Here is a 22,429-nt window from a genome sequence, read left to right on the forward strand (position 1 = left end):
TTGTGAGGGCCTCCCGGTTCAGGTAGGGATGCAACTGGTGCACCAGGCGAACCTGGGCAAATGCCCCCCTGGTCACAGCCGACAAGTGGTGTTCAAAAGTCAGCTGTGGGTCCAGGAGGACTCCCAAATTGCGAACCCTGTCTGAGGGGTGTACTGTTTGACCCCCCAGCCTGAGAGATGGAGAGATGTGCTATGATCCATGGGGTCAGAAAGAATCAGACAAAACTTAGTGACTGAACAATATGTCTTCTCTCTGGCGTTGGTTGAAGCTTACCACCTGAAAACAAACCTTAGAAGATTCTTCCACCTTGTTCTCCTTCCTTGGAAATTTTTATCATTGCTTTTACAGTTCAAACTTATTTAACACTGCATCTTGTGGCATCTGTTGAAATTTGCTATTTATAAAATATACTTGTACCATAAGTTAGACCAATTCGTTGTTGCAACCTATCTAGGTAAAAAAATGCACTCAATCTCTTTACTCCATAGCGTAGCTTAACCAATTTTGTTGTATTTAAGTACAATGACAATAAAGATTATACTTAGAGTAAAATGTACTTAATAGTTTTGCCATCTTTAGCCACCCGGAGTCCTACGGGATTGGGTGGCATACAAATGTTATTAAACTTCAAACTTTCGGGGAGGGGGGGGGTTGTGCAGATTCTCTAACATCATCTTGCACAAGACTTCCTAAGCCTCCTACATTGTAAGCATGATAGCGTCCCACCTGCTTTACAAGGAATATTGATTATATTTCTACTGGAAAACAAAAGAATCTTTTCATTTAATACCATCCTCATGAATAACTAACTACTGAGACACCTCTACAATTGATGCTTAACAATCATTCGTTCAGCGACTGTTTGAAGTTATAGTGGCACTGAATGGCATTTTATACCCAATCCCTGATGTTTGTTGCAGCACCATGATCACATGATCAAATTTTGAACACTAGATACAACAGCCACACTTGATAGAGGTACTCATCAGTGGTGCGGGGTGTGTTGTGGCCCAACAGTAGCCGGCTGAGCTGTTGGTAGAATCTGACAGCAATGAACACTATGGGACTGCCCTGGAGGCTGAGGAAGACTCTGGGGGATGTTTGGAGTCAGAGCAGGGACTAGAGACGCCTGTTGGCCAGCAGGTGGCATCTGAGTCAAGGAGCAGTGAGGAAGAATAGAGGGAGGCTGTCCCTGACGTGTGTATGTGTAGGGTTGTGAGGAGGGAGCAGCTTTGGAAAAAGGGTCACAGAAGGAAATAGGAACAGGTGGCTACTGATTGGCCCCTCCCGGAGAGCTTATAGTGGGGTGGCGGGAGGGGAATTTTGCAGATCTGGAGTTGGCCACATTGTGGGACTTTCTGGACAAAAACCTAGCTCGGGGTTTTATCCGACCCTCGTCTTCGCCACTGTTTGCCCCAGTCTTGTTCGTCAAACCGGAGATTTGAGACTATGTTTTGACAACCGTAAGCTTAATTCTATCATGGTGCGCAATCGATATCCTCTGCCCCTTATTCCTGAACTGTTGGAGCGGCTCAGAGAGGCTACAGTTTTCACGAAATTGGATCTGCGTGGAGCCTATAATCTTGTCCGGATTCGGCCCAGGGATGAATGGAAGACGGCATTTGGCACCAGGTATGGGCATTTTGCGTATAAGGTCCTGCCTTTTGGGCTGACCAATGCCCTTGCCGTCTTCCAACATTTTATGAACGACATCTTCCGGGATCTTTTGGACCAGTTTGTCATTATTTATCTAGATGAAATTCAAATTTACTTGTCCTCCCAGGAGTGTCATCGGCAGCACCTACACCTGGTTGTACAATGGCTCCGTGAGAATCATTTGTATGCAAAATTGGAGAAGTGTCAGTTTTGGCAGCCCACCATCGAGTTTCTGGGGCATCATATCTCTCCTAAAGGCATTGTGATGGAGACGGGCAAGGTTGAGTTTGTGCATAGTTGGCAACCTCCTCAGTGAGTGAAGGATGTCCAATGACTCCTTGGCAACTATTATCAGACCTTTATCCCCGACTTTGCTTCCCTGACTGCGCCCCTCACTCGGCTCCTTCAGAAGAAAGTTCCGTTTCACTGGAGTGCCCCTGAGCAACAAGCGTTCCAGGCCTTGAAGCAGGCCTTCATGAAAAATCCCATCTTGAAGCATCCTGACCCCCACCGTCCGTTTGCAGGGGAGGTGGATGCACCAGATATCGCTGTTGGAGTGGTATTACTTCAGGCTAATGCCTCCAGCGGTACCTTCTTCCCTTGCGCTTATTATTCATGGAAACTCAATTATACCATTTGGGAGGAGTTACTAGCCATTAAGGTGGGTTTTGAGGCCTGGAGGCATCATTTAGAGAGGACCAGACATCAAATTGAAGCCCGGACAGACCATAGAAATTTGGAAATTTTGAAGATCGCACAAAAATTGAATCAGTGCCAGATTCGGTGGTCCCTCTTCTTTGCACAGTTCAATTTCCGCGTGACATACATCCCCAATGCGCACAACCAAAGGGCAGATGCATTCTTGCGGAAACCTGAGTATTCTTGTACCAAAGACCAGATTCCACCCGGAGAGTTTTGCCCATAGAGTCCTTCTCCGCAGTTTAGGAGCCTGTAGACTTACGGCCTCAGATACAGGAAGCGCAGCGGCATAATGATTGGGTGGAACAACGGAAGGCAGAGGTGGGGCCTGCCTTCGCATGGACATTCACCAATGAACTCTTGCGGTACCAAGACAGACCCTATGTGCCAGTGGGGCCACTTCGGGGACTTATTCTATCCCAGTACCATGATAATCCTGTGGTGGGGCACTTTGGCCTCTTCAAGACCTTGAACCTGATCTCCTGTACCTTCTGGTGGCCCCGATTACAACCTGATGTACAATCTTACGTCACGTCTTCTGTACGGTGTCGGCAGGCCAAGTCAGCGACAGGAACTCCCCCAGGGCTACTTCAGACATTGCCGACACCGAAGAGACCTTGGGGGGGCATTTCTATGGACTTCTTGACGAACTTGCCTCCGTCTTCTGGATTTACCAGTGTTCGTAGCGGTAGACATGCTGACAAAGATGGCGCATTTTACCCCATGTCAGGGATTACCGACAGCCTGCGCCACCGCCCACATGTTTATCCAACATCTTTCCAGGCTGCACGGCCTACCTGACAGAGTTGTGAGGAGCGCAATTTACATCCCAGTTTTGGAAAGGGCTGAGGAACGCCTTGGATGTAAAAATCTGCTTGTCCTCAGCACACCATGCAGAAACCGATGGAGGGATGGAGAAAGTGATCGGGATGTTGGAGCAGTACCTGTGCTGTTTTGTGAACCAGCAGCAAAATGATTGGGCAGACTACCTGGCAGTGGTGGAGTTTGCATTCAATAACTCACAGCATACATCCACACAACCTTATGACGAGGAGCCGTCTGAGTACAAAGTTGCCAGTATCCGGGAATTCCCGATGGCTGAAGCAACGGTTCCAATACCTGATTCAATGTGCTATGGGCTGGAGGATTTTACCTGGGAGAATGTGACCTCCGTGCATGTACTTGTTTTGTTGCACGCCTTCTATGATCAATTCCCATCTAGGCCACACCCTGAGCGCAGACCCGGGGGAAGGGCCCTACGGTGAGAGATAGTGTTGTGGCCCACAGCAGCTGGCTGAGCTGTTGGTGGAATCTGACAGCGATAAACGCTATTGGACTGCCCTGGCAGCTGAGGAAAAATCTGGGGAGTGTTCGGAGTCAGAGCAGGGACTAGAGAGCCCTGTTGGCCACCAGGTGGCGTCTGAGTCAGAGAGCAGTCAGGAAGAAGAGGGAGGCTGTCCCTGACATGCGTATGTGTAGGGCTGCAAGGAGGATGGAGCAGCTTTGGAAAAAGGGTCACAGAAGGAAATAGGAACAGGTGGCTACTGATTAGCTCCTCCTGGAGAGCTTATAGGTGGGGTGATGGGAGGGGAATTTTGCAGGAAACAACAATTTACTGATCCAACCATAGAGAAAGATTGGGAGAATTTCATGAGTTCATGCCTTGTTTCATAGAGATAGCTTTCTGGGCTCCCAGCCAAGGGATTGTTTATCTCCCTCCTTAGTTGTGGCAGACAGCCAAGTCTGCGTCCATATATATTGTAGAGGCTTGAGACAGAACAGGGTGGAAGTAAAGGCTTAGAGATGCTGTGACTGCTTGCTACAGTACAAGATGGAGGCAAATAGGTGGGGTAATTGAAAAAGAGATAGTAGTCCCTTACCTTACCAAGACTTGGGATTGGGAGGGCATAACCCAGGAATGGCTGGATTGTGTATGTCCTCGCCTAACAACTGGTGTGATTTGGTTAATAATAGCAATAGGAAGTGTTAGGTTGGTTTTTCTAAGCAATGCGCTCATGTGACATCATGCTTTATAACCCAGTATCTAGTAACTGAGATTCCAGTCCACATTACTATCATAACTTAATTACCTATACACATTTTTTGCATTTAATATTAAATATTAAATATTTTTTGAAAAAAGTTACACAAAGAAGCTAATAAAAATGCAGGGAATTAAAATAATTTCTTTTCTCAGAAAGGTATAAAGGGATTTCTTTCTTCTAAAACTAGTGTTTGCTCTGGAGAAGAAATTAAATGAACCAACTTACCAAATACACTGATTTAGAGGAGACTAGTCTATATTTTACTTTATTTCTGTCAATCACAAGCATTTCATGTGTGGTTATACTTGATTTTTGACAAGTACAATAAACATTGAAAATAACTGACTGAGGATTATCACAATGTTTTTTGTCCATTTTGAGCTAAAAGACACTATTCAGAAGAAATGTGTTCACTTAACATTTTTACCAACTACTGTGAAAAATGTCAGAAAAATGGGTCTGGTTATGTGGGTACCTGAACTTATGACCTCAACAACTTATGACCAGATTTTTGGTCCCAATTGTGATTGTAAAATGAGGACTACCTGTAAAGATTTTCTATAAATTATAAAAATATACATGACATTATTTTAATCAAATTTACTGCTAAGCAGTGTTTGTGATTTAAATCATTACAATGAACACAATTAATTTAGACTTACAAATGATTAGTTAATTTAATATAAAGTACACATATCAGATAATTTTAAGTTCTCAATCTTTTCTGATCTCAATCAAAGCTGATAATGTAAATTAAAAATTATAAATAACAAGTCAAATTATATTAACTTCACTTTCCCTCAGAAGAGTTTATTTTCTTACTAAGAAATTTAAATCAATGTAATTGACTAGTTTGTCAATTAAAAGTGTAGTATCACATTTAATTCTAGGTGAATTAGGAGAATATGAAAATAAAATTCTTACCAGCATACTTCACATATTTTTCAAACATGTCAATAAATCACCATCTTCTTAATAAAGGTTTGCATTTTCCAGGTTCCTTATTTTCATTTTAGAAAACACCTAACCAACTATTTAGAGATGTATTTTCTTAACCTACGTAAATACAGATATTCTACTGAGGATGGACAGAAAGAAGCTTAGTGAATGTTCTTTAATCTTTTCTTTATTAAAATTTAATTCCCAAGGAATTCATTCAGTACTGCCAAAATGCCCTCCAAATTCATTTGAGAGGTATATCATATCCAAACATTATGGATGAGGAAAAAAGAATCCATTTGAAGATTTTTATAGCAATTGGAGAAATGAATAAACATATTTCTTCTAATGATTCTTTAAGAACAATAGCACATTGCATCTAACTTAACACTAACTGCCCTATGTGCTATGTGATTTAAAAATGTAAATCCTTTATAGTTACAAATAATTAAAATAGTAGTTAAAGTTACATATTTGTATCTTAGTTCTGTAGGTAGGAAAAACATGGAAGAACTGAAAATGATTTCATTTGAAATAATTACATTAATTAGAAATCAGTATATCTTTACATAGTACTACCCATATAAAAAAATCCCATGTTTGATCCTACTGCCATAAACTTATGTCTTAAACAAACTGGTTTACTCTTCTTTTTGCTTGTTTTTAACACTGTGAATTTTCACTAGAACTAATTCATTTCACAAATAAAAGGAAGTAAAGGAATCTGGAATTCATTTGTTCCAGCTGCCACAGATCCCATCATTACCGTTCAAAATGGGTCTAAAATCTCATTTTCGCTTTGGCCTAAAAATTTTCAATTTACTTTATCATAACTTGTGATCAAAATTTAAATATTCTGCAAATACTGAAGCAATGAATGATGTTCCAAGTTATGTTTCAAACAAAAGAAAAAAGAAAACATCTGCCCTACTTCCTAGCACTATACATACATGTGGCTGTTATAAGTTTTAATCATTATCAATGTTTTGAGTTTTAATTGAAAGAAAAACAGATGATCACCAAATTAATACTCAGGAAGAGTAAGCAAGCCCATGAACAAAGGAGAATAGAATTCTTCTCTTGTGAAATTAATGACAGTGCCCTCTGCAGGGGAAAAAAACATTATCTTCATATCTAAAAGTTGTACAGCACAAGACTGGGGTCAACATCCTTTTAAAGATATTATGCATCATCAATTTGGCATGGTGGTACAAGTAATATTTTTCTATGAGATGATAGATAGATAGGAAAAGAGAAAAAATCACAAGAATGCCACATTTGAGATTTCAGCATTCCCATTTATGAAGTCTTGCAGGACTTTAAGAACAGTGAACATCTGAACACTGAACTGTGAGATTTGGCACCCTCATAAGGTTTAAGTTGAGGGTGCCCCATGGACATCATATATAATGTGCAAAATCTCTGATATAAATATTCTTACATAAGTCTTCCTATTACATAGTTTTTAGAAGTTGCTTTGAAATATAAAGCCTTTTTGTTTAATATTTACTTATCCTTAAACCAGAAAAAGTTATAAGACTTGATAATCTTACTTTTTAACTAAATACTTGCTAGTTATTTTAAGCAATCCCATTTATTAGAATCTGCAGAGGTAACAATTAGCACCAGAAGAAATTAAATATTGAATGCATTTCTGGACATAAAACTAAAACAGAGAAAATGGTGACTTACAGCAATTTCAAAATTACATATGTAAGCTTTCTTATCTAATTATATGTTCCATGATTCTCACACATCATGGCTATGGTACAGCTTGCTGAGAATTACATTACAATAAGCTGCACCCCAGTGTATGTTTTAAAGCTTACATAAAACCTACCATGGTGTACTGAAGAGTACATTCTGAATGGAGCAATCTGTATTTAACTCTTGTTAAGCCACAGACTTAGCAGAATAATTTGAGACAAGTCACTTTTTTAGTCCTACCACAACAAATGATAGTTACAAATAGAATCTTAGGTTTCCATTTTTTGGCTGGCTTTAAGAGCCAAATTAGAAATATTGAAAATTTCTCTCTTCTTTTTACTAGACAGTATTTCATATATATTCTACAGAAAATGGAGGTGGGAAGTATACAACCCTGCCTGATTGATCTGAAAAGGTGTTGGAAAATCCCTTGAAAATAGAGAGTACCCTGGCATGCTCAACAAGCCTAGAACAGTAGTGAAAAGGATGACCAAAGCATCCTGGCAAAACTGACAAGAAAACAAGTTAACATACTATACAAAGGGTTTGTTACCAAGGCAGACAAGAATTCCATACTTCTTTCACCATGCAGGAAAATGTGGATTCAAACTTTCGGATCAGCCACAATGCTGATTAGAAAGCTCATCTTCACCCCATAGGATTGTTGAAAAAATCTAATTTTAAACAGAGCCGCCACACATGTCAAATTCCTTGGGAAAATAGCAAGGTTTAAACGTAATACACAGCGAAATATAAGATTGATCGGCTTTGCTTCACGTCTGAAGAAACTGCAACCTTACTTCTCTCGATCAGTCCCGTTAAAATAATCCACTACCCCCTCCCTCGGGAAATCCTTTTCCCTGTGAGCTGATGCTCACTCAGAAGCTGCGTCCCAACACACATGTACCAGCAAAGCTGTACAAAAAGGCTTAAGAGACACACACGTTGATTCCGGTATACTCCGGCATTATCTCTCTTTTTCCGGGATGAAACCGCATACAAACCTCCGAGCTAAGCCGGACTTGGCTTGCCTTCGCTCTTCGCTGGCGATGCGCACTGAAAGAAACTACCGCTGTCGCCACCGCTTCTTCTTCCCAAGCCGAAGCATGATGGACTTTGCTTGCGCTAACCTTAAGGGGCAGCATTGCATCCGGTAAGGAGGGACATGCAGGGCGGCGGCAGCAGCGGCGTGTGCCATACTGTACTGTAGTCCCCCAACTCTATCGAGGAGCAGCAGCAGCACGCTGCATGCCTGCACACGCCCCTCCCCTCCGCTCTCCCGCCATACCTCCTCGGTCCGGGCCGCCTTCCCTCCCTCGCGTGGGACTTCCTGGCCAGCACTGCTTGTGCCTCCGTCTCCGCTCAGCGGATGGCCTCCGAGAGGGGAAACCGAAACAGCCTTAAGGGCCTTTTCTCCCTTTGCGAAGGACTCACCTGACAGGCCTAGACATCTTGGCTGGTTAAATGGAAGCGAGGGAGGGAGGGAGGCGGGCACTGGCGACGAAGACGACAAAATAACCCGAGAAGCGTTGGCACTTGTTCTGGCTCGCCTTCCCGGGGAAGGGGCGTTAATCCCCGGGGGTCCAGCGACTCAGGCCGCCGTCCCGCGCCCCAAACCTGCCTCTCTCGCACCGTCAATGGCCACCGCTCGCAGCTCCCCCCCTGCAAAATGGTCGCACTTCGTCCAGTGGAGGGGATGCGCCGAGCTGAGAGGACAGCGCAACCTACGCCACTTGCATCTCCTCCCTAGTTGTTTCATTGGTCGCTTCGCGAACTCGCCGGCGCCTATTGGCTCATTCGAACGATCATGGAAGCGACGGTCCGCCCCTTTTTTTCCCGAGCGGGAGGAGTGAAGAAGCTCGAGAGTAACCCCCTCTCTAAAGCTCATATGAGAGCTGAGTAGCTCTGAGAAGCCAACAACAGCTACAAAAAAAAACCACAAAAAACTGGCGGGCTACGGCGTTGACAGATTCGCCAAGAGCCCTCATGAATCCCCTCTCAAGAGTTCAAAAGGCTTAGCGCCCTTTGCAGGCGACGTAATTTATTTTAATAGGCATTTATTAAACGAGATCTTAATCTTGGAGCCTATCGGCAGATTCGATAATAAAACTGGGCAAGGATTTTGGAGGGAAAGGAAAGTGAGATCCAATCAGCTCTCGGACCTATGCAACGCTAGGGCAGTACCAGGCGGGTACTTTAATGCTTACGTTTCTTGACTGGTAGATTAGTTAAATGGTTATTTGGTAGGATAGTATTATTCCCCAGAGGGCCACTTTAAAGTATCCTCTTCACATCCTCGGTTTCTTATTACTTACTAGGGGGGTGGCAAACAACAGGCTGTAAAATTAAAGTGAAGATAGTATTAGCTTCCCGGAAGCCTCTGATTCAGTGCTGTGGCAGAATCTCCTCCGTTTATTGCTGTTCTGGGGAGGGGCAGGGAAATATGCTAGCAAATGCAGTAGAGTAGGACTATTCTTGTCTCTTGTTCTCTGTTCAGAGCAGCAGCCCTACCACGCACTAAGGAGAGCTTTTGGTGGCTCTTTTTCTCCTGGCAAACACTACTAAAAACAAGTAAAATCCTCAGTTTGACCTGTGCTAAAATTGTAAGATCAGTACTGGTCTCTTTACTGAGCAGAAGTTTTGGAGCCTGGGTAGCAAACATTATGTTGGCTGATGGACTGATGGATGGTACTTTAAAGTGACTGGCTGGCTCGCTCTTAGAAATAATTCTTCCAACTTCTTTGAGTAATAACAGCATTCCTAATGGAGCGACCACCTCATTCTGTCTCCTACTTGTAAGCCAGAGTAACAGTGGCTGAGGAAATAGGCAGAATAAGTAACCTATTTTTCCCAAGGAACAGCCCTTCATTCCATCACCAAATGAATGAGACCAGGCCATTTTTTGTCTCTTGAATAGGTCAGCATGATAATTAATGTATCATGCTAAAGCCACACAGTGTGATGTATCTGGCGTCAATATTTGATTCAATTATTTATTTTACAAAACTTGTCTTAGTTTTTGTTCTTAATCCCAATCGGAATCAGAAAATTGAGCACGTTGTGGAAGGAGAAAACAAATTAGTACCCACATGTGTAGACCAATCTATACAGTGCTGACTAAAGCACGTTCTTTTTCCCTCTGGATTGCATAAATAGAGGATTTGGTTCACTAAGCAAATGTACCATCAAAATTCAAGTGAACAAGTAAGTGAATGAGGTGCTCGTTGCTAAATTTTACAATACTTAGGTCAATGTGCTTAATCCACTGTCCTGCTTCACTGAAAGAGAATTACCTTTTCTCTTTTCAGTGTTTCTCTTCTTACAATGATACTTTTCTGAGACATAGAAAAAATCAAGAGGAAGCCACCAAAAGTTGAAGAGTTGAACTGTGCAAGTTACAAATCAAGACGAATTCAAGTGAAATGGAAATTTTAGTTCTTTTATTTTCTTGCCAGTAAGAATTAAATGGATGTTACTGCCTCTTCAAAATTTTCACCTAGATCAGGGATGCCAAACTCAAGGCCCACAGGCCGGATTTGGCCTTCACGGTGCTTAGATGTGGCCCGTGGGGCCACCTGGAAACAGTGAAGGACTGACCCACAATGCCTCTGCTAGCGAAAATAGGCTTCTGAGCTCCATTTTCACTGGCAGAGGGTTGCAAGAGGCTGTTGCAAGCCGAAAATTGAGCTCAGGAGCCCGTTTTCCCTGGCAGAGCACTCAGGCCACTGAAATTGAGTTTGATACCCCTAACCTAGATCTTCTCCGCAGACGTATACTTGCTTACATATCAGTGGTGGGTTGCAGGCAGTACGCCCTGGTACAGGCATACCGGAGCCTGCCCGGAGCACCGGATACTGTTCTGGTACGGTGCTCCGGAGAGCCCGCCCACCTGCCCAAGCTCCTTACTGGTCTTTTAAGTCTTCAGTGCTTCCACGCACAGCGTGTACAGCACCTGCGCGACATTCTGCTGAGCAGCTGGAGCGTTGCAGAGGTGCTAAGATGCATGCGCGCGCTGCGTGCAACCATGTGGATGCTGCTGGACCCGTTCCAACCATACCAGTTGGAATGGGATCTGGAACCCACCACCGTTACATATGTTATCTGGGTAATTAAGGTTTAGCCTTCAGAGGGCAGTAAGGGCAAGACAGCTGCTTCTTGGAGGAGTAGCCTCCAACTTTGCCCATACATGTTTACCTTCTGTGACCAGATTAACAGTCTAACTCTGAAAATAGCATAGAACAAATCTGATGGAATGAGAAAGGCCAGCGAAAGCAATACAGATATTTCTTGACTTACAACAATTCATTTAGTGACCGTTGAAAGTACAGCAGCAGTGAAAAAGTGACTTATGACCATTTTTCACACTTACGACCATTGCAGCATCCCCATGGTTACATGATTTACATTCATGATGGTTGCAGTGTTGCAGAGGTATGCAGAGATATGCAGAGGATATGCAGTGTCATATCCGTTTTGCAATCTTCTGATAAACAAACTCAATGTGGAATCTAGATTCACTTAACAACCGTGTTACTAATTTAACAACTGCAGTGATTCACTTAACAAATGTGGCAAGAAAACTAATAAAATTGAACAAAATTCATTTAACAAATTTCTCACTTAGCACTCTGGACTCAATTATGTAAGTCGAGGACTACCTGTAGTGTGTTTCAAAATGGGTCAAATTTTTCTGGAGCTTCACTGGAGTCTATAGGAGAGGCAATTGGGCAGCAACTTAGAAGAGTACTGATTCCACCATTCTAAGCCCTCTTTTCTCTTCCAAGTCAAGTGACCCAGAGTGGCTATTAAGAGGTTCCAAAGAGTTCATAAGCTATGCTCTCCATGCCTTTTTAATTTGGTATTCCTTCCAGTTCAACAGAACATTGGATTCTGTCTCTCTGCTGTATAATTCTACACAAACAGATCAAAACTGGACTAAATATGGTATGGGGATATAAACCAGCAAAATAAAAATCAAGTTAAAATTAGTCAGATCTAGCCGTGAGTTATAGAAAAGACACTCAAGGGAGAAACATGTCACAATGCATCCCTATGGGAGATGCAGTTGGGTAGCAGCTTGAACTGTTGATTCCTCTCCTCTAACTTCCCTCCTGGTTATAAATCAGAGGTGGGTTGCTCCTGGTTTGACCCGGATTGGGCGAACCAGTAGTAGCTGTGATGGTTCCACCCACCCACCCTGCACATGCACAGAAGCATTGCGTGCATGAATGCACTCAGGAGCGCGCACGAACCAGTAGTTAAAAAATTGGCAACCCACCACTCTTATAAATGCAACATAGAGCTTATGCATTCAACTCAGTGCTTCCTAGTGTATATGCACAAATATACATGCAATGTGAGAAGATAACAGAAACACATATATACACAATTTCAGTTTGTCATCTCTAAGAAAATAAAGAACATACAGTACTAAGGCCATTGCATTGTGCTTCTACTGATGATTTGAGTTTTGTATATTTGTTGTCAAGAAACATATTACCATTTAATTCTGAGCAGCCAGCAATTTATGAAGGATAGTTTTAGTATATATATATTTTAAAATATTAAACATGAAAAATATAATCCAGTCTCACACCTTGACTATGTGCAGAAATTTTTCCCACATTCTTGAGTAACCACCTGGAAATCATGAAGCAAATTTTAGGATTACAAAGCAGAGTTTCCCAACTGCAAAGCTTCCCAAGAAGGCTGCCTTTAATTGTAGAAACCTAACTACTGGGTTGTTAACCCTTGCAACATCTGCTAATCATATTGTCTTACTAGAGTCATATCTACCAAATTGAAGTCTTGATCAAAATCGATCATAACTTAAAACATATACACCCCACTCCTAGTTACACATAGTCCAAAAATCATTCTAAACATTACAGAACTTTCATTTAAACTAAGAGCGCACAAATTGCTAGCTGACTGAATCTTTGGAAAAAGCTGTTTTTTAAAAAAATCCTAACTTTCATCTTTTCATTTAGTTTGTAGCTATTTTCTTTAGAAATCAACATGAGAAAAGGTACAATACGTGCCTATGTGAAGGAAATTTTGGATATATACTGAGTTGTCTTTTATTTTTTTTAATCTGCTGATATTTATTTTTTGAGAAAAAGGCTTCTCAGTTAGGTAGCCTTATTTTGTGCAGTACTGAAAAAAACCCACATTGTGGTTTTAAATCTAACTTCTCCAAAGCCCAATAATATCTCCTGCCAAAAAGAATAATTTCTAGATTAATTGTTAAGACTGTACAATAGAATACAGCACACAATTTAGATAGATTACCATATCAATACATTGTGCACTTCATTCTTCCTGTTTAGTATGAAGATGAATTCCAAACCAAGGTATGATTTTCAAGAAATGGAATGTGGAATCTTCCATTAAGAAAACTTTCTGCTCTAGAGATCTTAGTGATTCTTTTCCAACATACTGAATTTATGATTGAAAGCATGGTGAGCTAAACACCCCTTTTTTGTAACAGGGTGGCATTACGACAAAGTCAGCACCTGGATGCAGGATCTGGACTACTGATATTACTGATATGTTACCCAATCTGGTAACGAAATATTGGGAAACCAACCTATAAGCTCAGAGAACGAACCTTCACTCTCATCCTACAATTGAGCTACAGATATTCACCACTATTGCAAACCTACCAATATCTCCCTAGAGCAGTGGTTCCCAAACTTGGCAACTTTAAGACTTGTGGACTTCAACTCCCAGAATTCTCCAGCCAGCAGAGCTTAAAGTTGCCAAGTTTGGGAACCACTGCCCTAGAGTAAAGGGAGATCTTGAAAGAATCCATATGACTTTGCAACAGCTGCTCTTTGTGAGTAAACCACAGGAATTGCTGTTTCACAGTTTGCTTATGGGTTAAGTGGCTGGGAGTTGAGGGACGGCTTACAGTCATCAGTGCAGTCTTTTAAAAAGGCATTACACTTGACTGAGCTTCAATTCTTAATTACTTTGGATTTGTGTTTTGTTGTTTATTTAGAAAATTTATATTGCCTCCTATTTACACATGGTGACTCAAGGCAGCTTACAGGAGTCTGCAAAATAAAATTTATAGAATAAAATAATAAAATAATATAATAGGCCCACCCACCCACCCCGGCAACAACACATCACACAAGCCATTTAATGGGCTCCATCCCACTTTGGGTTCCTCAGGCCTGCTGGCAGAACCAGGTCTTCAGCGCCTTTTGGAACAGTGTTAGAGTGGGAGCTATTCTAATCTGGGGGGGGGGGGAGATGATGTTCCAGAGAGAGGGAGCCACCACGGAGAAGGCCTTTCTTCTGGATCCTACCAGGTGTATCTCCCTAGGGGATGGCACCTGCAACATTCCTTGCCTCCCTGCTCTAGTGGGGGTAGATGTGACCAGCAAGAGACGGTCCCTCAGACTTGTTGCTTTAGAAGGATAAAGACCATTTGGAACAGCAAATTAATCTTCATTCACTAGGTGCGTTGTCTTCTATAAATAAATAAATAAAATAAATATGATTTTAAAAGATTTTGAAAAATATTATTTTTGTGATTAATCAGCAAAAGGGTAGTTAGAATATGGATATTAGAAAGTTTAACAATGGATTAAGGGCTCAAATGGTCCTGGAATTATAATTTTAAACTTGGAAGAATTCTTCCCATGAGAAAATGTCATTGTTTACCCTCTCAGCAGTCAAAACAAGATAACGAGACTTTAAATGATGGACACCAGAGGGAACTAGAGGATAACAAAAGAATGGAAGGAACTATTGAACACTGATCTTTTTCATGGGAAACTATGAAAAAAGTATGAAAATTTATGACAAATTGTCTGGGAAACGATAGATACATGAACAGTTAAAACTGCAATGGAAGAAGAACAAGATCCTCTGGATGTCTTTGAAATTAACTTGAATGTGAATATAAATGTGGCAAGTAATGAGAAGGATGCAGAAAAGGATGTACTGGACTTTCAAATGAAGCTGGATAATGCTTCAGTGTCTAAAAGAGATACACAACTATCAAACCAAGAAAGAGATGGATTTTTTAAAACTGCATGTACAAAAAGATCTGTTAAAAGAATTTGAAAATTCTTTTTACTGGATATACAAAAAAGTTTTGCTAAAATCCTGAAATAATTTTTGGGGAAATATAAAACCAGATGACAAAAATCAAATTGGAGGAATCTATTTGAAGGGGTTAAGAATTAACATAATTAAAAGTATAGGAAAAGAATACAATGTTGGCATATTTGATCAAGGTTAAGATAGATAAGTTATATCTGACAACACTTATTGGACTTTGGCTAATAAAGAATGAATGAAAAGGATTGGGTATTTTGTTTTTAGTTAAGATATGAGTTACAAGGTGAAGAGAGAATATGTTGTAACTTAAGAGATGGCAATACATTTACTTAAATTGTGTGCATTTTTTTTCACATTTTTTTCCTTTTTTAAAATAATTTTTCAGTCAGTGTAGTTTTTGTTCTTTTCAACTGTAATATCTAATAGAATTATTTGAAAAAAAATCTTTCCAACATTCCACTTAAAGATTTGGTTTGTAACCTCTAATTGGGAAAGTACATTTAAATGCAAAGGAATTATAATGGTGGTATAAGTTAAGTATCTTTCGAAAAATGAACATCCATAAAATGCACGTTAAATATGTCTTACATTTGTATTATTTGTAGGCCTTTTAATAAAGCTTTATTAAAATACTGAATGACATTTGCATGAATATGGAGTAGTTGGAGACTAATAAAAAATTAGGAACCAAGACTAATTATGTATCGTTGGGTGATACATGTTTACCATATTCATTTTACATTTGCCAATTCTTCATATTTTCTCCCTAATTGTTGAAACTAACAGCACAATCTTTCTTAAATATTTTCTTCAAAGGAATTCAGAATAATACTGTAATGAAATTCTTCTACCTGCTTAGAGGCCTTTCAACTGTTTACTTATATACCATTGAATGTAACATTATTTCTATTAATGAGGTTGCAAACAATGGTCAGTTCTAGTTATGCTGTATTAGGCAGAACATTTTACACAGAAACAGCCACTTTAGAATCTAATGAGCACTTATTTTGTTCACTTCATGAATGAGCACTTATTTCATTCATACCTTGAGTTTTTATATTCTGTCTTATACAAGAGATAAGATAGTATATATAATGCTGCCTCTTATTTTTCCTTATAGTAAAGAATAGATGGATTGAATTGGAAGATAAATAAGGTTAGGCCTGGTGAGTAACTGGAGGGAAGACTGCCAGCGAATACCAGGGCTGTAGCCTAGACTTGAAATTTGAAAAACATCCTAGAAGCAAGCAATGGTAAACTTCTTTAATGTTTGCAGCAGAGCTGCACACGTGTCCAAGAAATTGGGAATCATGTTCAGCCTTAAGGAAGCTTTTATTTTTAACCTTGAATATATTAGAAATATACAGGGTATATCTCTAAGTTACTGAATTACGATAGCAAAGTTTGATGTTTGTCCATAGTCTTGATAATAATAAATCATATACGGATTTTGATTATTTATTTTTATACTGAACAGTGTTCTTATGTATATAGAAGTATAACCACTTATACTTCTTAGAAGGAAGCTCGACACCCTGGAGCTCAGATGAAGTTCTTATCCATTCATCTAATCCAAAGAAGAGGGCCAGAAAAAGTATGACTATAGTAAATTAGTGAGAGAAATCTGATTCTAGTACTGTTGTTTCGACTTGTCCACATGGCAGATAACTGGCATGAAATACAAAATACATGTGTTTCAGGTATCTTCAGCATATCTGAAATTTTCAACATTTCTTTCACCAATTTTAAATCCAATGTCACAGTCTGTTCAGCAGTTCCAAGAGGCTCTACATCCATTTGCACTATTCAAATGACCCTGAGGGCACAGATAAACCTCCAAATAGCCTCAATGACTCTCAGAAAGAGTGATAAGGACCAGACGACTGTGAGGAATATAAATACTTCTATCCTCTACCATTCAGTCAGAACTGAAGAAGCTTCCTGGATGAGATACAAAACATCTTCAAGGAAAAAAACAAAATCCAGTTGCCTTTTGAAAAAAAGCACCTTTGGGACCAGGGAGACTGAGAATCTTCATGGATACCAGCTGTAATGCTTTTTGTAGTTATAATCACTTCTTCATTATTTGTATGATTTTATAATACACAGCAGAAGTTCTGGTGCTTCCCTGATATTAAGTGACCTATCTACATCATTTCATTGATTCCCAGAATATTAACATTCAGTCTTGACATTTCTGCATTGAAAACATCGAAATTGCCTTGATTCATGGTTTTGGCATTCTCTGTACCAATATTATACACATCTGGTTTCGTTAGATATGTATCTTTCAGCTTTAATCCAGCCACATAAGACCCACTGATGTTTATAATTGTCTTCTCTCTTTCCCTGTACCTTGGATGCATTTTGACCTGAGTGGCTCATCTTCTAGTGCAAGGCATTGTTTGGTTGATTTTCTTGGCACGATATTGGAATAGTGTGTGATTTTATTCTCTGGTAGATTGTATACTGCCAGATCCTTTATGATCAACTATCATCAGGAATGAGCCTTCTTGATGTGTACATTCTTGATGACAGTTCAGACTATCACTGTAGCATGGATCACCTCTGCAAAGTAGACATCGAATAAAAGGGGAGGCCAAAATATTAAAAGTATTACCGTCTTGTCCTGCTAGGACAAGCCCTACTCATGCCAACTGAAAGGACCTACTACAAATCTCATCAGTCAAAAACGTATGACTATGGGGGTCCAGAAAAAGAGCCTTCTCTGTTCCAGTGCCCCTTTGGAACATTCTACCCTCTAAGGTAAGATCTCCCCCTACCCTTCTATCCTTCTGCAGGAGCTGAAAACCTGGCTCTGCCAGATGACCTCCAGCATGGTGGAATTCCATGCTGGAAGTAGCTGCTGTATTGATGGCAAACTCGACTCTACCTCCTTATTCTTTGTTCTTCATACATCCATATTTTTGTTATCATATTGATGTATTCTCGTTGTTTTTCATTTTTCATTTCATTGTTCTATTTTACTTCTGTATTGTTTCTACCCTCTCATGTCTTCTTTTTACTGCTGTAAGTCGCCTAGAGTAGCCCCTTGGCAAAATAGGCGGCAAATAAATTTAACAATAAATAAAAAATAAACTATTTTTGTTCAGATGTTTCCAACCAAAAAGGTATACACTCCAACAGGAAATAGTGAAGAGCAGAATGAAAGAGCTTTATCCTACAATTGAGCAAAAAACTAGGAATAGTTTGCTTCATGCAACTGGAAATAGAATTTTACCTAAACAATAAAATGCAAGGCAGAACCAAATGCCAAAATAGGTTTCTTTAAAGATACAGTCACAGATTCCAATTAACATTTTTAATAAGAGTAGTTAGGTTAGTTGACCAGTGGAATACATTGGCCACAATATACCCTGACTTCAGTAAATCATTCTATATATTCTATAGAATAAAACTATTCTAACACTTAGAAGAACACCCTACCTTGCCTTAGATCCTAGCAGACAAGACAGGAATACATGGCTGGACTATATTACCATTATATGGATAAAGAATTGAGTGAACATCACTTCCCAAAAATATACATTATGGCAGTAGCGTACTACCAGAGTCAATTCTGGGCCCAGTGCTATTAGAAAATACGATTATCATATTTGTAGCTGACACAAAAAATGGAGAGATAACAAATACCTTAGCAGATAAGACAAGATTCAGAAGGAACTTGACCAGTTGGAATAAAAAACACAAATATAAATCTCATCAGGAACAAATGGAATAATCTTACATTTGGATGGGAAAAATCAAAGGAATTCCAGCCAGTATCAGTGGAGTAAAGTAGTTTCAAATTTTCAAGGTACCAAAAAATCCTGTATAAGGGATTTAATGATTTACTCATGCTTCTAACATTCAGAAGATCTTGAATCATCATTTCAAAAGTATTGATGTGACTGTTTAGAAAAACTATTCTTAGAAGAACACCCGAACAATGAATTCTAGTACAAGAGACCTAAGTGGTCCATAAATATGGGTAAGAATGGTAGTCTTGGTTCACTTAAAGTCAATTTTAAGCAGAAAGACTGAATGGAAATAGAATGGAGATATAACAAAGAACTGATACTTGTATACTTGTGAACCAACAAAATAAAATTCAAACTATGTTTTAAAATACTACATTAATTACTGATATATATATATATATTCTTATAAAACTTATTAATATGTTTACATATTTGGATCATATTTGGATTTTTACATAATTACAGAGATAATATATAGCATTTTCTTTCTTTCTAGCATTTTTCCACAAGGTTCACTTTTTTGGGATCAGCTGAGCATTGATCTGTTGATAGTAGAATAAATGAAGCCTAATTCGGACAAGATTGATTTGAATACATTCAATAAATTTAAAGTATAGCTGGTCCAGAATGCAAGAAGAAAAGTACTTATGGGGCCACCTGTTCTGTCCCCCCTTATTCGCTCGTTAACAGACGACAGGCAGACAAACTTAAAAGGAAAGAACTTTATCAGTCCTCAGCTCAGACTGGCTGCGAGCCCAAAAATAAACATAAATTAGGTCTCTGACAAGAAGATAACAGAATGTAAAACAAAACTCTTACAAAACAATTCACTTCTCCAAGTGTCTCCTTGAATCAGGGTTATAGAAAGCAAATCACTTCTCCAAGTGTCTCTCACAAACAAACCATGACCGATGAATGATGAACAAATGAATGAACGTTGACTGCTGCAACCAGGGCGTGGCACCATCCGTCCTTTTATCTCCAGAACCCCACTAATGAGCCCCAGCTGCATCGTTAATCTTGCATCCCGACTCAACTCACAGCAAACTTCTGCTGAGTCACAACACTATCCCCCACCGCAGGGTCCTTTCCCTGGGTTCTGATGATCTGGATGCAGTCGGAATGGCTTGTCCACAAGATGGCCCACACTCATTTCCTGTGGTGCCTTTTTCATGAGTCCCAAACCTCTGCAGGAATAGTTCCCTTGAGCCGAAACTCCCTAGGTATCCGGTGGCCACCATGTCTCCTTCCGCCCTTCACGGCATCGACACCCTGTCCAGGGTCTTTCACCCTCTGCAAGGCTGACCCACCAGCTCCCCTACTGTCGGAGGTTGACGGCAGCTCTAACAGCTTCGGCTGAGCCCTAACACCCTGTCCAGGGTCCTCCACCCTCTGCAAGGCCGACCCACCAGCCCCCATACTGTTGGAGGTTGACGGCAGCTCTACCAGCTTCGGCCGAGCCCTAACACCCTGTCCAGGGTTCTCCACCCTCTCCATGGCCGACTCACCAGCTCCCGTACTGTCGAAGACTGGCGGCCGCTCCAACAGCTCCGGCCGAGCCCTAACACCCTGTCCAGGGTCCTCCACCTCCTCCAAGGCCAACTCATATGACCCCTCGCTGTCGGAGTCTGGCGGCAGCTCCACCGACTCCTGCCAAGCCACCACACACTCCCCTCCCGCAGGGCCCTTCCCCCAGTTCTGACGATAGGGGTGCGGCCCAGAAGGGTTGGTGACGGCCTCTACGGAACACAGTCCATGATGCTGGTACCCCGCCGGGAACCTAGAAACAAAGTCCAGTGCTGCGGGGACTGGGGTTGACAAAGGCTGGAATCTTGGCGGAGTTCTCCTTGCAGACCTGGCCCATTGGCACTGGGCACATGACTCCACACACCTCTGCATGTCATTTTTCAGATGTGGCCACCAAAATTGACGGGAGGCCAGGCGCAACGTCCGAAAAAACCCCCAATGTCTTGATGCAGACGCGCAATGAACCTGCGAGAGCATCCGTTGACGGATGTGCCCGGATGAGCTGGCCCCGACACTTCAAAAGATCCCCTTCCAAAGTCCATGGGGACGCCGGCCCCACTTCCGCCTTTCATCGCTCCACCCAGTCGTCACTCCGCTGCGCATCCAGCATCAGAGACTGCTTGCTCACGGGATGACAAATGGCAGCGCAGGATGCAACGGGTAGAACAGTCCGAGTTGAACGCGAGTTCGCAGCGTCAGAGTTCTCTACTTTACTCGGCAGGGCATCTGCCCTGGGACTCCACACCCCCCGAACGCATGCTACCTTGTGCGAGCGGGGTATCACGGCTGCACAAATGTGCTGGTTGTCCGACATGATAGTGCGTTGCTGAGGGATGGCTGCAGTCCGCGCAACCCTTCTGTTCTTCTTGGGGCAACTCCCTGCCAGGTGTCCAAGATCCCCACAGTAGAAGCACAATCCCTCAGCACGTCATCTGTCCATCTCTGTCCGTGACACTCGAGGTCTGACAGCACCAACTCCATGGGCTCCTCCCAGTCCACTGCAGTCCCTTGCTGAACCGGCATGCTGGTGATCTCCTGGAATGCACGGCAAGGCCTTCGCCTCTGCAGCCGGGCCTCTATCCGGAGGCACAAGTGAACCAACGCGTCGAACGTCGGTGGCCTGTCCACCCTCACCAGTTCATCCTGCAAGGCCTCAGACAATCCATCCTGGAATGTGTCCATTAGAGCTGGTTCATTCCACGTGGAATCCTGGCTAGGCAGCCGGAATTCACTAACATAGTCCTGCAATGAACCACTCCCCTGCTGCAGTGACTTCAGACTTCTAGCTGATGTTTCCCCCTTGATAGGATCTTCAAACATCCGTTTGAAGTACTGACAAAAGCCCTGGAAGTCATCCAACAAAGGGCTCGGCTGAGTTAACAAGGGGGTAGCCCAACGGGCAGCTATGCCTGAGAGCAAACTGATAATGAATCCCACCTTCGTCCGGTCAGTGGGAAAGTCCTCCGCTCTCAAACTCAGGAACAGCTGGCATTGTCCCAGAAATGTGGCACACATGGCCAGACTCCCATCATATTTATCTGGCATGGCTACTGGGCACTTCCTCCTTGGCTGGGGGCGGGGTTTGCAGCTCTCTGCAGCTGTGTAATCCACCAAAATCGCGATTTGTTGAGCCTTTGCCTATTTTCAGCAATTAATTGCTCCATAATTCATCAAATGGAGGCTTGTCGGGCAGGAGTCAATCTGTTCTGTCCCCCCTTCTTCGCTCGTTAACAGACGACAGGCAGACAAACTTAAAAGGAAAGAACTTTATCAGTCCTCAGCTCAGACTGGCTGCGAGCCCAAAAATAAACATAAATCAGGTCCCTGACAAGAAGATAACAGAATATAAAACAAAACTCTTACAAAACAATTCACTTCTCCAAGTGTCTCCTTGAATCAGGGTTACAGAAAGCAAATCACTTCTCCAAGTATCTCTCACAAACAAACCATGACCGATGAATGATGAACGAATGAATGAACGTTGACTGCTGCAACCAGGGCGTGGCACCATCCGTCCT

General features: G+C 41.6%; 1 protein-coding gene across 4 annotated transcripts in view; it reads right to left on the reverse strand.

Annotated features, from left to right (window-relative positions):
• Positions 1 to 8,747, reverse strand: part of NUCKS1 (nuclear casein kinase and cyclin dependent kinase substrate 1) — a 33,975-nt gene extending 25,228 nt beyond the window's left edge. For 2 of the 4 annotated variants that reach the window (XM_087720072.1, XM_014069251.2), the window contains exon 1: positions 8,482 to 8,744. In XM_087720072.1, coding sequence (XP_087576198.1) covers positions 8,482 to 8,498 — 17 coding nt within the window. In that variant the 5' untranslated portion in view covers positions 8,499 to 8,744. Of the gene's footprint in view, positions 1 to 8,481 lie in introns of all 4 variants that reach the window. The other 2 variants (XM_014069254.2, XM_014069252.2) reach the window with 2 other exon arrangements.
• Positions 8,748 to 22,429: the final 13,682 nt, after the last annotated feature.

The sequence above is a fragment of the Thamnophis sirtalis genome, unplaced genomic scaffold (assembly GCF_051295495.1).
Source record: "Thamnophis sirtalis isolate CommonGarterSnake01/CBP01778 unplaced genomic scaffold, rThaSir2_p1.2 scaffold_7, whole genome shotgun sequence".
NCBI classification, from domain to species: domain Eukaryota; kingdom Metazoa; phylum Chordata; class Lepidosauria; order Squamata; family Natricidae; genus Thamnophis; species Thamnophis sirtalis.